Genomic DNA, 17757 nt, shown 5'->3' with positions numbered 1-17757 from the left:
CTATTGCCATTGCATTATTATTAGCAACGCCAATAGCTCAAACCTTCAGTAATGCGAGATCTGCTGCATTGCAAATGCTTGTTTCCGTACAGCTCAATAATTGCAGGGACCCACATTTTTTCTTAGGTACCCACTGCTGGCACTGCCTAATGTCAATGTTGATGAATACCAAGGAACCTAGTTTTGATTACACTTTGTGCCTTTTTATTTCCCTGCCCAAAACATTCCTGCCCCTCAATGTCACTTTAGCAGGTTCTTATGTATCTCTGCTCTCCTCCTTTTTTTTGGTTTTCCTATCTTTCTCTTCCTCCTTTCTCCCTTGTCTACCTTCCTCTTTCTCTGGATGAAAGGTTGATAATGAAAAATAAGTTCCAGTCCCCAAAAATGAATGAGGTGCCAATCACCAGCAACCACCCACACAAATTAAGCACTGTGCACTCCTGTATCTAGGCATACATAAATATTTGTATGTATTGTGGATAGTAGTAAAGTTTAGTATCCAACAGCAAAAGTCTATCAAACACTGCTTTTAACTTATTAACTTATTTGTTTGAGATAGCTGAAGCACCGAGACATAAAGCATAGGTAAGTACATTTTTAGGCAGAATTACCTGTTAATGAGACCCGTCTAAATTTTTCTTGAACTCGACTGCTCTCACCTGGGGGACTTCCGTGTCCTGCTGCCGCTGTAGCAATGGCAAACGCAGAGGCAGGAGAGACGGGGCAACAGCGGTTGTTATCAGTAGTCTGACCTATGAGAACCAAACAAGCAGAGTAAATAGGTAAGGAAAGTAAAACGGTATTGTGACATTTTGTGGAACTAAAGCTTTTAGGGGCATATCAGCAACAGCCGGCGAAAATTTACGCTAAGCGCGCTTAGTGCGAGGATAATTATCGCCAGCTATCGCTGAATGTTATCGCAGAGATAGCGCACTATCAGCAACACTTTTCTCCAATGTAAAAATAAATCCAGCGATAGCTGCAAAATGTGCGATTATCGCTGAAAATCTAGCGATATTCGCACAGCGATAGGCGATATGTTGATGATATGGCAGGGTAGTTTCATCATTATGATCCACCACCCATAGACTATTATGGCTTAGTCAGTTTAAAAGCAGACTTAAGCAAACCTGCGATAAGCACGGTTAGTGCTACTTTTCTCGTCGCTACACAGGTTAGCGATTAGCTTGATGATTGGAGAAATGTCTGTTAGCGACATTGTCCACGTTAGTTTAGCCGGGTACGCGTTAGCGTGTCCTTGCTGATAGTGCGATAAAATTATCGCCGCTTTTCACCCAAAAACGGACGCTAAAGCGGCGATAAATTTATCGTGGTGCCTTGATGATATGCCCCTTAGTACTATGCAGAGCAGTGGGAAGACCATTACACAGTGTTAGTTGCTGGACCATATTAAACAGTGAAAAGCACGCGATTCTTCTGCACAACGGGCAGCGTTAACAACTGAGTGCAAGGATCAGATGTAAACATTTCTTCAGACAGACTGCACTATGACAGTGCAGCACATATGCAACGGACTGCAACCAAGTGACCTGTGAAGCGCTGGAAACCTGATCCAGGCACAAGTGAGACTGCACTGCCAGCAGCATCTGTGCACACGTGAGACTGCACAGTCAGCAGCATCTGCGCACACATGAGACTGCACTGTCAGCAGCATCTGCGCAAACGTGAGACTGCACTGTCAGCAGCATCTGCGCATACGTAAGACTGCACTGTCAGCAGCATCTGCGCACACGTGAGACTGAACTGTCAGCAGCATCTGCGCACACGTGAGACTGCACTGTCAGAAGCATCTGTGCACACGTGAGACTGCACTGTCAGCAGCATCTGCGCACACGTGAGCCTGCACTGTCAGCAGCATCTGCGCACACATGAGACTGCACTGTCAGCAGCATCTGCGCACACGTGAGACTGCACTGTCAGCAGCATCTGCGCATACGTAAGACTGCACTGTCAGCAGCATCTGCGCACACGTGAGACTGAACTGTCAGCAGCATCTGCGCACACGTGAGACTGCACTGTCAGCAGCATCTGCTCACACGTGAGACTGCACTGTCAGCAGCATCTGCGCACACGTGAGACTGCACTGTCAACAGCATCTGCGCACACGTGAGACTGCACTGTCAGCAGCATCTGCGCACACGTGAGACTGCACTGTCAGCAACATCTGCGCACACGTGGGACTGCACTGTCAGCAGCCTCTGCGCACACATGAGACTGCACTGTCAGCAGCATCTGCGAACAGTCACACGCTGTGACAAAGCTGTCTTTTGTAGCATGGAAGAACAACTTGCGGCAGGCAGGTGCACTCAAGCACATTTATCGCTTTACAGGTAATAAGTCGGATATGTACACAAGTAGACAATCTCGGCAGCAGCTAGATGGAAAAAGATGTAACCAGATAATGCTGGCTACCAACCAACTGGCACACCTAGAGTGAAGACATGAAAAACAAAATCTCACAGAACAGAGGGCCACAGGACATCAGCCTGCAATGATATCTATCACAGTTCAGCTCTAGACATAAAAACACATGTCCTTTTTTTGTACCAATTAGAATCTGCAATAAAAAGAAAGATACAATATACCAGAATGAATAATCTATAGCCAAAAGACCCCATAAGAATTTACAAAAACAAAATCACATAACCACAGCAGCACTAGAAAATAAAACGACGTCAATTACATACCTAAAGTAACACATTGACATCCTCATGCCAGCCCTTTTACAAAGCACACAATGCAACCACACAAAAAGAACAGCTGCATGCTACAAATAGAATTATTCGAAGGGTGGAACTGAACTCTTATACAGGGGCAAGTGCAAGACAGCTCCTGCTCCAGAAAAACAACACCACCATCGATTTTACCTAAGCAATTTCCTTACTCAAGTCAAGGAAAACATGGAGAGTTACAGAGATAGAGAGGAGAGGACAGGGAGAGGTAAAATCAAGGGAAAGGAAGAGAGGCGCAGGGAATAGGGATAAGTACAAGCAGAGTGAGGCATGAAGTGAGAGAGGTGCAGCCAACCAGGAAAAGGTATGGGGACTAAGAGGTGCAGGCCAGGAGAGAAGGAAAATGAGACAAGGCTGAGTGCAGTGTTGTCAAGAATGATGCCATTTCAGATGTTGCAATGATGTTATCTATGATGTCATATGACATGTAATGCGTGATGTAATGTGGGAGGAATTAGCAGTGCAGGGCAAGGCGTGAGTTATAGTTACTTTAGGGCACAAGTTATAGTTACCTGAGATAACTATTAGTGATGAATTTCAGTGATTTGTTTAGTTTAAAACGAATGTTTGAACTGACAATTTCTCCTAAATACAACATCCCAATGCGTTTGGCTTTTTCAGTGAATTTTCAAGTTGTTTTAAATGTAAAGTATAATATAACTACAATTCCGAAGTCATTTTAACCTTTGTTTTTTTTCTTTATATTTCTAGGGGTGTTTTAATGTAAAGTAAGATGTCCATTGCTGTGCGTGGCATGGGGTGGGCGTAGGGTCTGGCAATCAGCCGGGCTCTGTGCCCAACCCCCTGTGTGCACCTTATCCCCACTGTGCACGGCGCAGGGTTCGGTGCAGGGCCTGGCCCTGCCATGTGCACAACCACCTGCAGCGACTATTGTAGGAAGCTGGCATTTTATGTGGTAGTGCCAATGTAATGGCACAGCATGCGAAACGTACAGACGATTTGGTTTATAGGGTTCAAATTAATAATCCCAAGTGCTCTATTTGTGGAAGTGTGGTTGAGCAGCTCAGGCTTATGAGAGGGTAGTGTTAAGCATTTGTTGTATACTTGGTTAAATAATGAGACATACACTCAAGAAGGAATCCAAGGCCAATTTGGAGAAATCACACAACATTTTATATAGTATTTCGACACCAGATCTTTAGGATCAGGCAAGTACTTTAGTTTTTTATTGTTTTTACACAGTAGAACAGTTGAATAGCAAAGCTGTCAGATTTGAGGCATGAGCCTCGAATGCAGTAATGTCATCCTATGGAAGGAAAAGAATTGTACTGCATACAGGTATGTGCAAATGATTGCAGAGGGTACTCTTTAGGACTTAAGGTGCTTGAGAGCCAAGGTCAAAAGCACCACCAGCAGTTTGTCTGAATGCAGAGGTGCTGGTCATTATGTTAGCCTTGAGCATGGTCAGCTGTCAAAGTTTAAAGGGACCTGCCAGAACCACAGTCTGCAAAGGGGTCTTGGGGACCAGTCTGGTGGAACCCAAAGGGGAGGGCTCAGATCATGGGGACTCCTAGGCCCAGGGGACCCAGGCAGAAGAAGTGTACTTGGGCTGTGGGGATCAGGTGCAGAGGTGCTGGCTGGCGTGCCACTTTAGCGGTGAAGGCTCTCATGGTTCATCGTATACCTACAGAAGAGTGAAGTGAAATACTGCATGGCAACAATCTCAGTGGAGAGCTCGCCTCTCTCAAAGTCCCTCGATGGACAAGTAAGTTATCATGTTGGTGGCGTCTTGACTGGACACAAACAAGCCTTGGTGGGTGCAAGTGCCCCGGTTGTCAAGGTATTTGTATGGTATTTGTATGGGGGGCTCCTGGGGGGTCTAGCACCTCACAACTCACTAGAGAGACGGGACTGACCTCCTAGTGTCTCAGGGGCCTTCTGTTATCATGCTGCTCATTCTGTAGGCCCAATGGCAAGGGTTACCGGCCAGATGCTTTTGGTGCCTTCCGATGCAGTAGTATGGCTCCTCCACCCTAAGAGAGATGCTGCTTGGTTGTTGAAGTTACTGGATGGTCCTCCACAGCTTTGGGAGGAGTTCAGCTTTTGGAAGTGCAATTGTCGAGGTCCCAGCAGCAAGGCAGGGTTTGGCACCAATGAGTCCTCAGTTCTCATTGTAAATGCTCTTGTTTGTCCTTATTTCAGTTCCCAGTAGACAAATCTGAGTTCTTAGTGTCAGAGGAACCCCTAAATGCTGAATGTAGGGGCGTCAATGGAAGTATAGGCTAGTAGCCAATTTATGACCACTTCCTGGGGAGAGTTGGCATACACCTGACCCTGAGTTCCTAGTTTGATCAAAAATTCAAAATGGAGAAACCCTCTCTTGACTGTCCACTTCAGGTGGCCCACCTTAAGGGTGTGCCTTGCCTGAAAGTGTGATGCCGGCTCAGGTGCCAAATGGGCATCAGGGCAGGGGATGGCATTCACCAGGTCTGGGGGAAGCCATTGTCGCATATGCAAGGCGGCAGAGGCTTTGAAGTCTCTGGCCTTTACATGCTAATTCACAAGCCAACCTGCTGGAGGAGGTGTAAACATCTTCCTCCGGTGCAATCTTTGTGTCTGGCCTCTGAGAGCATGGGCTCTCACCTGCAGGGAGTTAGTAGATTTTCAGCGGGCACCGTTAAGCTGCCCTCTGGGTACATGGCATAATAAAGCTAGTTCTCGAATCAGTTCAGATTTATTAAGACAAGGTGTTTGATACCAATCACCACTATTTTCAGTGAAACCATTATGTAGCTGGGTAACTCGTAATGACCAGTGCCCAGTATATATGCTCAAAATGGCTTCCTGATCACTTGCAATGTTGTGGCAATGGAACCAGACATCACGGGGGCATATCTGCTCAGGGCGATATGTCCTAACATATTAATATAATGCACCCTGCCTTAGGGCTCTAAGGCCTGCTGTAGAGGTGACTTACATATAGTATATGGTGTGAACAGCAGCAAGGCACACAGTGAGTGTGCCAGATTGTGTTTTCGGAATGGTTTGCACAGTTTTACGCAGCTTGCAGCAGCAGTCTACATGCAATTTGTGTGTGGGTCCCTTACAATGGCATAATACATGCTGCAGCTCTGGGAGACTACTTTAGTACCCATGCCCTAGGTACCAACGGTACCATTTACTAGAGACTTTCAGAGATGCTAAAGTCCTTGCCAATTGGGTTACAATTAGACATTTACCTTGTTGTAAGGGAAAGAGCACTGGCACTGGGGGCCCAGTGCACTTTCAGTTAAAAAGCATCAGTACCAGAGCAAAAAGTAGGGGTGACCAGGGCAAAAAAGAGATCTTTCCTACAACTACCTTCTATAGCACACTACCTTCTGGTGTGCGCAGTGTTCAGTTGATCTCACAGGGCCTGGCCTCACTCAAGCAGACTTCCTGACTTTGTCAAAGAGTCACAACACCAAAATTTTAAACGTGAGCCTATTGGCTTTATCATGGGTTAAGCATATCACTGTATATAAAGCAGATCCATCATCTTTGAACAAAAATCATCAATAATTTCCACAATCCAATGTTTAATAAAAGTGATTGTTATAAAATGTTTAATAAAGATTTATTAAAAAATAAAATAAACTTGTCTCTAAGTCATAATTTTAATATTGCCTTTATGATTGCATTTATTTTGTGTGCTGAAGAGCACAGTGCTCTGTATTGAACCTCTCCTCTTTCTCTCGCTTGGCGTAGCACTGTGTCTCTGTCCTTATAATTTAGTAGGCATGCAATTATTGGCCGAGCTGGTGACCCTGGTGGTGGTTCAGGGCGCTAAGGGTCCATGTGCCTGCTCGACTATGAATACCGGGGATAGGTGTTCGTTGAATAGATGTTTTAGCATGCTGGTTATGTAGCTCTCCATGTTGTCAATGGCGGTGGACTCTGGCACACCTAACATTCGAAGTTTGTTCCGCCTCAAGTGAACTTCAAGGTGTTCATTCTTGGCCTTGATAATGGCTAGGACCTTGTCCATTTTTAAAAGTTGCTCTTTGGTTGTTGCTTGGTTGTCGTCAGTGTCTGAAACTCGAGTTTCTAGATAATCTAAGCGATCTCCATGCTTGTTGACCCTCTCATTGATTTTATCAAGGCAGTGCGCCATAAGGTCTAGTTTAGTGTCAATCGTCTTGAGGCTTGATTTGATGTCTGCAAGCATAGATTTGAGGTCTTGCTCTTGGTCCTGTTCTTCCATGAGGAGGTCTGAAGTTTGTCTCTGCGGTTGGTCTGTTCCTGTTTAGTGCATTGATTTACTTTCAAACTAGATTTTTGACTGGCGCGTGTCATGATTGTCCATTATGTCCCAGCGGTATTTCCCAGTGCTGGGCAGTTATGACAAGGGTGCTCCTTAATGTTCTAAGTGCTGGGTGTATGTATAGTGATTGGTCACCCAGCTGCAGTTTGTTGTACTCCGCTATACAGCTTCAGTATCTATGCTAGATCTGCTGCCGACTGTATGCAAGATGGCACAATGGCGTTAAATCTGCAGGCCTAGTTTGGGGGCCTGGCGGGTTACAGTTCCAGATTAGCCCGGTAGTACTTAGTCTCTCATGTTCTCCCGCTTTATATTGTCGTGAATTCTTTCATCCTTTGTTGGAGCCTACTTAATGTTCATATATTTAACAGGCTTAAGAATCAACAGAGTTAAAAGCAGGGAAAAAAAACGGTTGAGGGCTGGGATCCATTTGTTGTTGCAGGGGAGGCGCACAGGTGGCAGTGTGTTGTTGCCAGTAGGTGGCTATTATGCAGAGCGACCCCCTACTCGTTGTGTTACCGGGCCACTCAGCATTTGCCTGCCAAATTCTCTCCAGCGCCATTTGCAGGTGCTTGCGGCGGTTTGTTTCCCCCGTCTAATTCACTTGTGACATTTAGTTTGCCTTTTTCGGCAAATCCCCGCAATCCATGTCACGCCCTAAGGGTGAGGCCCAGTGCAGTCCTGCTCACCCCACTGGCTTACTTGCTGTCCTCAACCCCAGTTGATGGGGACCGACGTGGTATCCTTCCTGGTGTAGTGGGGTGTGGGCGTTAGGGGGAATCGAGCCTCCCGCCAACAGCACGGAGGGAGTGGAGGCCCAAGACAGAAGTCCATCCCCAAAACCACAGCCCGGCGGCGCACAGGTCGGCTGTTCGGCCGCAGAAGATCCTTTCTTGCCTCAGGGCCGCAATCCGGCATCCTCATAGGACAGCCCGGCGTGGGCTTGCAGAGTTTTTGACCGCTGCAAGGCTGAGGGTTGGGGTGCTTCCTCGTAGCGAGGTGCGCAGTTGGCAGTGCTCGTTACCATGACACTCTGTATGGCAAGATGGCGCCTCTCAGCTCCGTTGGTCCCATGAGCCACTCACCTCAATTTCTGCAGAATCAGCTTCTGTGCACTCCACCAAGGATAGGTGGGTGTACGATCTCTTCTTGCGTGTGGGCACCCTTTTTTTGATGATATGAAAAGCCAGTGGGCTTAGGATATTTACCGGATTGTGTGCTTAGCTGGTCGAACCTCTCTAACGAGCGGCCATTTCGTTGTGCGGCCAAGCTCCGCCCGACAGGCCTGGATGAAATTTTAACTACACCAGAGTAATTGGAGTAATTTCAGTAACTAAGCATTACTCATGTGATGCGAAATTATTAAAATGACGCGATTACGCCAGTTTGAGTAATTAAGAGTAATTTGAGGCAAAAATCCTATTGTAGAAACACAGGAACAAGAAACGAAGAGAGCATGAGCGACTGCTGGCTACTGCTGTTTGTGTCCTGTAGCCTTTAGTGCTATTTTCATAGCGCAAAATGCATTCTCAGGCCAATTTTGGATGAAAATATTGCTATATGCTGTATTACGCTTCTCACATAATTATGCATAATTACGTGAAATTTTGCAGTAATTATGAGTCGTTACGCTAGAGAGAATTAAGACCGTAATGCCCACCCCTAGTTTGAATTCCAGCTTCCACATTTGACCACATTGCGTGATTGTACGAAAGTCACTTAACTTTCTGTGCCTCATTTTGACTGAGTGTCAAATCTGAGGCCACCTTGAAGGAATTCAGTCCAGAATGTTAATAGTGAGAAAGTCGATGTCAATATGACTAACAATACATTCAATTATAAAAATGACGTCACATTTTTATTGACGAATTCCCCTGTTATGAACTCCACGCCAACTCCAACTCAGAAATACGTAGTAAGGCAGGCTCTGAGACCCAGGTCCGAGGTCACTGATTGAAAGGTCACAGGTGGGGTGGCACGTAGCCAGCAGACAAACACGTGAACACGATACCCCAGATCAATCCCATAGATAGGCACAGCGACACCACAAAGTTCCAGGGAGATTGACTCCAAAAACGCTCAAATAGCCGTAGGGGTACGCGTTTTTCCAAAACACCATAAATTCAGATGCCACATGAAGTTAGGAACACATAACCAATCAGGACATGGCACACACAGTACACTAAGTGATCACGCGCTCCCCATGCTGCACATATGGATGCATTATCCACTGGCCACATTGTGTCAACACAAGGCCGAGGCCCACCTGCATTCCTCATCGAATACATTCATTTTTTACTCCAAAGACAGCATTCCTTACGAAACAAGGATCACCAGAACTATTTAATGGCTTCAATGAATTGTATAAAAATCCATGTAAGGTCGATTGTAAGTTGAGACAGTCCTCAGACCACATGCATGAGGCTGTTCTCCCGGTCGCACGGTTTAATTATTTGAACTGTTCCTGTTTTGTCAAATGCCTCTTGTCTCTTGTTTTTTCAAGGTATTTCATGTACAAGCAACATTTTAGCAGGCCAGCAAGGAGCTGATTGGCAACTCGATCCTGAATGCAGCCAAAGGAAGGAGACCCCGCCCGGACGGATTCACATTTGCATATCAAGGAAGGTGAATGGAAAGTCTTCTGAATCCACGGAGCAGAGGCCCATCCTGAAGCAGCCATCACAGAGGGTCAGAGACTACATCAAAATTGTACTAAAGCATGTGGCATATGGCAAACTAGGGAGAAGAGTAAAAAAAAATAACCTGAACGCCCTGCCACCGACAGAAATCTGGCAGATTACCTATTTTATATGTCCTAGCTGAGAAGTCACAAGGCAACCTCGGAGGCGATCCTGCGGAAATCACCCATTTTTGATAGTCATCAAGGTAGGAAAGGTGAATATTTATTGTATAGCCCTTGATGGCTCTCAGGACGCTATTTCTGTGGAAGAGCTATCCTTATTGGGCTGAGTTGGGACCTCAATCTTATTTTTTGTCTAAAAGGGCTTTTCAGTGCCACCATGTTCTCAACTGCTGGGTTTGACACAGCCAGTATGCTTGGACCGTTCGGTGTGACACAGATGGTACGCTTGGCCCCTGAGTGTGATACAGGGTGTGCTTCAGACATTTAGGGAAAAGGTTTTTCAGTGCCACCAGGTTCTCAACACAGTTGGTATCCGAAAAGAGTGAGAGGTGTTGGTCACTTGGCCTGCTGGGGGTGACACAGGTGGTGCGCAGTTTCGCTGGGCGTGACACAGCCGGAATGCTTGGACTGCTGGGTGTGGCACAGATTGCAAGTGTCACACCCCAGATTGCCCCTGAGTGTAATACAGGGTGCGAGTCAGATATTTAGGGTAAAGGTTTTTCAGTGCCACCGGGTTCTGAACACCGTTGTTATCTGAAAGGTGTGTGAGGTGTTGGTCGCTTGGACTGCTGGGCGTGACACAGATGGTACACTCTTCCACTGGGCGCGATAAATGGTGCAATTCGGACATTTAGGGAAAATTATTTGGACCTGGTAGATTATGTGTAACTAGTGTTTGGCCAAGAGATGCCTGTGGATCTCGAGTTATTCCCTTTTTCTGCCAAATATTGATATCTTTATCCCAGAGCTGATATTGACAGACTATCAGGCTCACTTAGTCCAGTGTACCCTAAAAAGATTCCCCTGGTCACAGGATAGCAAGCGCTAGGAGCAGGCTAAGGGATTTTTGACAAAGTCATCTTTTTTCTCTGTCAGTTTTTATTCTTGAGATTGATGTAAGGTATATGTGATGTTGTGGTGCTGTTAATTACTGCAAATTGTGTTTTGTCTTAAGTATTGTGTTTTTGTCGATGACCCAATATTTCATATGAAGGTGCTGCTATTGCTCACAAACTGTATTTAATGCCAAGAGTCAATATCATTCGATACTGTTTTTATTGATAACTGCACTTTTCCTATGTTGCAAGCCGTCATATGCATTGTTATTTGTATTTATGAAATGTTCATGTTTGAAGTGTTGATGAATCTGTAGATAACGCTGAGCTCGTAGTAACATAATTATAAGCAATAACCAGTGTATATTTTCCCCAAGATTAGATCAAAACCAAAGATTCCTTAAAACAAAGAATATAAGGTGTATCCTGTCCTCTAAAACTACCAAACTTCTCATTGAGTCACCATTAAAACACATGCAAACCAGATTCCCCACACAGGCTAAATAACATAATAAGTTTTGCCAAGAATGGCAAGCACACACGAAGGCACACACATTTCCCTGGCTAAAGGAGTGAACTTTTGACACTAACGCAATTGAACACAGGCGAACACACATACAAACCAAACGCAGGTCAAAAGAAAAACAGGAGAGAGGCATTATTAGAACTATGGGACATCTTCGGGGAAGGCCAGATCCAGAGTCCTGCACAACAGATAGCAAGCAAGCCATCTGCACCTCCCCATTACATGCAGGTATGGTGGTGCTCTCACCCACTCTCCTTACATTAGGATACTCCAGTCCGCCAGTTGAAAAAGTCAGTGGGCCCCACAAGATTTGCTGAAAAAACTAAAAATGGCCGTCCAGTTTTCCGACGACAGGACCATGGCGTGCTCTTCCGCAGGGGTTCCCACCTTATTATCCCTGGCACCAAAACACCCCCACATCACAAGAATGCAAGCAAAGATACTCGATACCAACCAGACCACCTTGCTGAGGGGGGTTTAGAATACATGAGAAAATTCTTGGATAAGTGTGAACTTGTTCGACAGTGGGCACGTCGCATGCACTACCTCCTAGTTGAGACAGCTAAAAGACAGAAAAATCCTTTATAGCCAAGAGGGTATGCGAGGAGAAAGAGAGTCCTGATTACACTACATAAATACCTGCTGGGTCCCCCTGGGGCAGATCAAGAGAAGGGGGCAGGGCATGTAGGGACAATGGCCGTAACAGCTAGATCCCATACGCCTTTTGAAAAGTCGAGTTCAGCCTATGCCAACACCACAACTCTTCTGTGCACCTTGAAGTGGAAAAGACAAGGCTTCCTGGTGCTATTTAGTGCACTCACCATGCCTAGGGACCCCTTTTCCGCTGTCGAATACGATACCCGAACGCGTAGCTATTGTAAAAAATGCTGCACGTAAAGGAGACAGAAAACCAATGCACGGAAATGTCCCCGCCGACCACATGAGGAGGAAAGCTGAGTATGAGACGGGTGGGCAGACACTCTCCACATCACTCGGCGATCCACGAGGACAATCCCCAAACAGGCGAAATCTCAGAGAGACACTGCTAAATTGGTCCAACACAAATTGAAAATTACCGCCATTGTTGGGACCGAGTTGGCTATGAGCGTGCAAATGCAACCAGTCTTAAAGGGGGGCTCCACCGCAAAATCCCAGAGAGTTTCAACCTAGCTATAGTGGCAGAGGCCAGGAAGATTGGCAGCTACCAGACCCTTGGGAATTATACTATTGCTGCATGATCGGCAACCTGGCAGACAGATGCCAGTTAAAAGCATACCACAAACAGAGATCAATGGGCCAGAACCAGCCACCACAAAACCCTCATCCACAAAACCAAGCCTAGGGGAACCTGAATGCACCTTACATTCAGCCGCAGATTGGTAAGTCAGCCGCCGCACAACCGCAACAGGGATCAGGTAGTTGGACAAACATGTGGCAACAGCAATCACAGACAGACAACTCAGCCCAAAAGGTACCAGGCCACAGACTCGGCAGGGTGGGGTTACACTCTGGAGAGGTAATGCTTTCACACAAACACAGAGGCCACATGTCCAATAGGATAAACCTCCACAGAGTAAATGCTACCCATTCACCCACATCCCTAAAGTTAACTGTACCTAGATTATCAGAATACAAACATTTACTTACATCTAGAGATTTAGGGCTGCTTTATGTGTTTTGTCGATACGGTATTATCACTAACGTTCACCATTAAGGGTGCCTACAGGAGTCCCACTTGGCTGCTAGACCACCAGGGCAGGGTTGGCTGGCAACATCTGATGCCCCAGTGCGGGGTTGGCTGGCCACATCCCTTGGGGCAGTCTGTCGAGGGGGAGGGATGGCTCCCAGGCAAAGTACTTAAAAAAAAAAAGCATCCTGGTCCCTGCATCCAAAATCAAATAGGGATGAGTTCCAATGACCCATGTTTCCTTCATGACGTGAAGCCCCAACAGCACCTCCGAAAAACTAGAAGCCTCCGGCCAAACAGAGGCCCCCTTTCAGTTCTAAAACAAACCTGTCCTCAAGTGACGGGAGCCAGAATTCCTGTACACCTGGGATAGTGAAGATCCCGTAACCTCCACAGCACACGCACAAGAACCAATATGTTGTGAGGCACCCTTATGTCATCGAGTCAGTCAGGAAGTTCGCCAGGTTAGCCAGATTTTCCAGAATTGCGAGGCAGTCCCTGTCCAGTCATCATCCCTAGAAAAAGTTTGGTGAGGGTTCACAGCCTTGGCCCTGGGCTCCCCACGTTCTTATGATCCGGGCAGTGTTTTCTTTTCTTTACTTCAGGTATTTAAAATTTCCAAAGTCTGGTCGTAGTGCCATACCCCTACAAAATAGCAACAGGAGCATACCCGCTAGTCAGATTTCCTTGCAAGAAACTGCAGATCCAAATGCCATGAAAAGACGTGGTGTGAGTGGGGGGAGGACTTGGGGGGGCTGGGAGAGGGGACTCCGCAAAATCCATCACAGCTCCAGGCGAGAGTAGAACGCATAGTGCACTTACCCCCGTATCGGACCTATCAATATAGCAATGCACCAGGCTTTACATACACCATCCAGAGAAAGCCATAAGCCCCGGCCTCGGATGCCACAAGATGGCATAATCAGAGGTTCATAGGGGCCACAGAACAACTTCCTGACCCCCCCACCACATCATAAGTCAGATAGCAGATCGCAAAAGATCTGGGGAAGTGCCAAATACCAACAAAAGGAGCCCAAAGTTAGCCAAAAAAGAAGGTTTCAGAGAAAGGGGGAAGTCAAGATATTTAGCGCCACAGGAGAGGGGCATGTTGCACTCCACATGCCAAAAATGGAGACGAATACACATACGTGATCTTGGGGCAGGTTGCAACCACAACAAGTGACATGTCCCTTCCTCGCACATTTCTGCACACGGTTGTAAATACCACGCATGCCGTTACAACGCGGGTATTACTACGCGATGTCAATTACATCGCATTCCATTACATCGCAAACTATTACCACGAATATGCCTTTACCACGCATGCCATTACAACGCAAAGGCATGCGTGGTAAAGCTATACTCGTGGTTAGTTTGCAAGGTAAGTGACTACCCTACACCTACACAAACCCCCCCCACCCCCACTCCTCTCCCTACAATTACACTACACTACCATACACGACCCCCCACACTACCCTAAAGCACTACACTACACACACGCACTACAACACTACCCTAAACCGTAATGCATTACACTACTCAAACACTACTACACTACCCTAAACCACTACACTACACAAACTCTACAACATGACCCTAAACCCTAAAATACTACTACACTACCCTAAACCCTAAAACACTACACTACACAACCACTACTACACTACCCTAAATCCTAAAACACTACACTACCCTAAACCCTAAAACACTACACTACTCAAACACTACTACACTACCCTAAACCCTAAAACACAACACTACCCTAACCCCTAAAACACTACACAAACACTGCAACATTTACCCTAAACCCTAATACACTACACTACACAAACACTACTACACTACCCTAAACCCTAAACCACTACATTACACAAACTCTACAACACTACCCTAAATCACTACACTACACTACTACACTTCCCTAAACCATAAAACAGTACACTACCCTAACCCCTAAAATACTACACTATTCAAACACTACAACACTACCCAAAACCCTAAAACACTACACTACATAAACACTACTACACCACCCTAAACCCTAATACACTACACTAAACAAACACTACAAAACTACACTACAAAAAAACACACTAAAACGTTATAAAAAAAAAACACACAACACAACCATTACAACATTACTTTTACACTACCCTAAACCCTACAAAAGTAACCCCCACCCCAAGTGCAAACCCCTTACCTCTCTCCTCTCCAGCGTCGCCGTCTCTGCTCCACAGGTTCCTGCTTCCTCCTTCCTGCTTGGTGCACGTCGTTGTGAGGAAACAGCCTCAGTTTCCTCACAACGACTTGGATAGCCGCTGCCATTACACATTACATCGCATTAGTTGTAAAAGCGCACGTGATGTAATGGTATGCGTGGTTTTTACCACGTGTTGTAACATCGCATGCGTTGTAACGCATGCGATGTAATGGCAACGCGTGGTAAATACCACGTTGTAATGGCTGTTCCCCCCTGCACACAGATAGGTTGAAACCAGCCTGCCCCAATAGCACCACATCCACACGACAGGAGAGACAGGATGTCAGAAAACTGGTGATGCCCATAAAACCCTAGATAAAAACTGATATGATCCATCCCTATAAGCTCAAGACCACTCCATGAACATTTGCACTTATCCAAGCACTCAGTTAAGTATGAAGAAAAGCGGGGGGGGGATCAACAGCTCATAAAATAGAATAATTTGTCTGATCACCAATAAGCCACCTTAAAGTTTAACCATCAAAAAATACAACGATCGGGGTCACTTTCCAGTGCTTCACAAAAAATGAGTAAATGGACATACTCTTGAGGGAAATACAGGAACCCCAAAGAAAAGGTCAGTAACGAAGGCGCATTGCATCAAACATCCAAGTGCACCACTCTTCAGCTGCCACATCAACACCCCTAAGTGGATCTAAAGTGTGTGAATCAAAATTACGAACTGCACTGTGAACATTTTGATTGAACTGTTAAACGAGAAACACCAATCACCAGAGGACCACAGACACCTCCCATGGATCCATACAAAGACATGCAATGTTCAATAACCTGTGTGGCATTATTGTGTGTACATTCTGTCTATGTTGGGTGCTGACTGCATTTGGCCAGGTGAAAGAACCACCTGGCCAAATGGAGTTTGTTAAAAAATTATCACAGCGCTTGTGTAGGGATCTTTTCCAAGTCACGTATAACTACACCAACCCCAACACTAGCAATCTACATGCACCAAACAGTGCCCTTTTACACAACATGTGGTATCAGCACACGACCGCGGTGTGCTATAAGACATCAGGCAGGTCGTGTTACATCTGTTCACTGATACCGCATGCAGTAGGCGCAGACCAACTTTTCTTCTCCCAAGAAGTAGCCACAGAAAAAGCAAAATGCCTCCTCCACCTATACCTATGCAGAATCAGGGCCGAAATCCAGCCCAACAAGGTAGAACACCACAGAGTAGCAGTGAATATGAGCCGATACAAGACAAACCCAATGGCTCTACACCATTTCACATTATCTAAACTAAGCTAGACAGGATGCGCAGAAAGGGCACAATAGGGGAGGATACTGTTTGGCCCCAAGACTTCCCAGAGAAGAGATTCTTGGAGGTTGTGAAATTGTCAACTCAATGTACAAACACATCCACTCCTGCCTCCATTTGTGGTCTAATGGGCATATCTGGGACAGTCTTCTTTAACAAAAAGTGCACCCAAGACATGGAGTTTCTTTGTAGGGACGTCCAGTTGATGATATGAAGGGAAATGGGTCTCATAAGGGAGGGTTGTACAAAAGCATAGACACCCCATGTCAAGAAATCTGGGATACCAAGGTGGGAGGATACACTTGGCTAGAAGGGAAGGGCCAACCCCTAATTGTACAAAAACGTACACTGTAATCCTTATGTTTCAGAGTTAAAGGAACACTTCCACTGGGCACGAATGAAAACTGTGGCACAATCCTGAACATTCTGGATATGCAATATGGCACCTCCACGTAGATGGATATGTACTGGCAGTGTGGCGAGTTTGCCTACACTCAGCTCATACCCAGATAGCAAAGACTGTTTCCTGGTAAGCCATACACACCCCTACCTTGGTCATTACCAGAGAAGTACTACCAGACCTGTACCAGCACCCACTAAGAAAGAAGGCAACCTTGATGCATCATACTTGTGAAAAAAGAACTGCAGATTATTTTGGCTGGGTTCAGTACAAGGACATTCCAGAAGAATTCAGACTGTTCTCGGACACACAAGTATTGGCGGGAGGGTCCATACCTTTCTCCACTGCGCAGACGAAAGCTAATGCCCGCTGGCTCCAAATACCCAGGTGGGAAATGCTTAAAATCATAAACAACATTGCACTTGGCCTTCATTTGATGAATGAAAAACTGACAGCTACCCGCCTCATGGTGATGCAGAATTGGTATGTGTTAGACTTAATGACCGCGATGGAGGTTGGGGTGTGTTCCAAGATTGGTGCCTCCTGCTGCACATTTAACCTAGGGAATGACCTGGATAATAGGACATTGACTCTTGCCATCCAAGCACTGCACCGTTTACAAAGAGACATGCATGAGGAAGGAGGTGCCTCTGAGCAGGAGTGGTTCTCCATTTGGTTCTCCTGGCTCCCCCGGTGGCTTTCCAATCTGTGCTCATCGTTGTTGCCAGTTCTCATTGTGTTCTTGTTTTCATGTGGTTCCGTGCGATTGGGGATTTCCTGCTGTAAAAATGCAGTCCTCAAATTGAGTAGAATGCAAGTAACTAGGAAAGAAGTTGCATCTTTTTGATGAATACGCCCGTTATGAGCTCCACGTCAACCTCGATTCAGA

General features: G+C 46.0%; 1 protein-coding gene across 2 annotated transcripts in view; it reads right to left on the bottom strand.

Moving 5' to 3' along the window:
- The window catches only part of RASGRF2 (Ras protein specific guanine nucleotide releasing factor 2), a 2022215-nt gene that overhangs the window by 545523 nt on the left and 1458935 nt on the right, over window positions 1-17757 (bottom strand). Inside the window, exon 17 of one of the 2 annotated variants that reach the window (XM_085632406.1) lies at window positions 612-752. In XM_085632406.1, the coding sequence (XP_085488532.1) occupies window positions 612-752 (141 nt within the window). The remainder of the gene's footprint in view (window positions 1-611; window positions 753-17757) is intronic. The other variant, XM_085632407.1, reaches the window with a different exon arrangement.

Source organism: Triturus cristatus, chromosome 2_1 (genome assembly GCF_964204655.1).
Source record: "Triturus cristatus chromosome 2_1, aTriCri1.1, whole genome shotgun sequence".
NCBI classification, from domain to species: Eukaryota; Metazoa; Chordata; class Amphibia; order Caudata; family Salamandridae; genus Triturus; species Triturus cristatus.
Note: the sequence above shows the minus strand (reverse complement) of the source record. Positions and strands in the feature narration are given on the sequence as shown.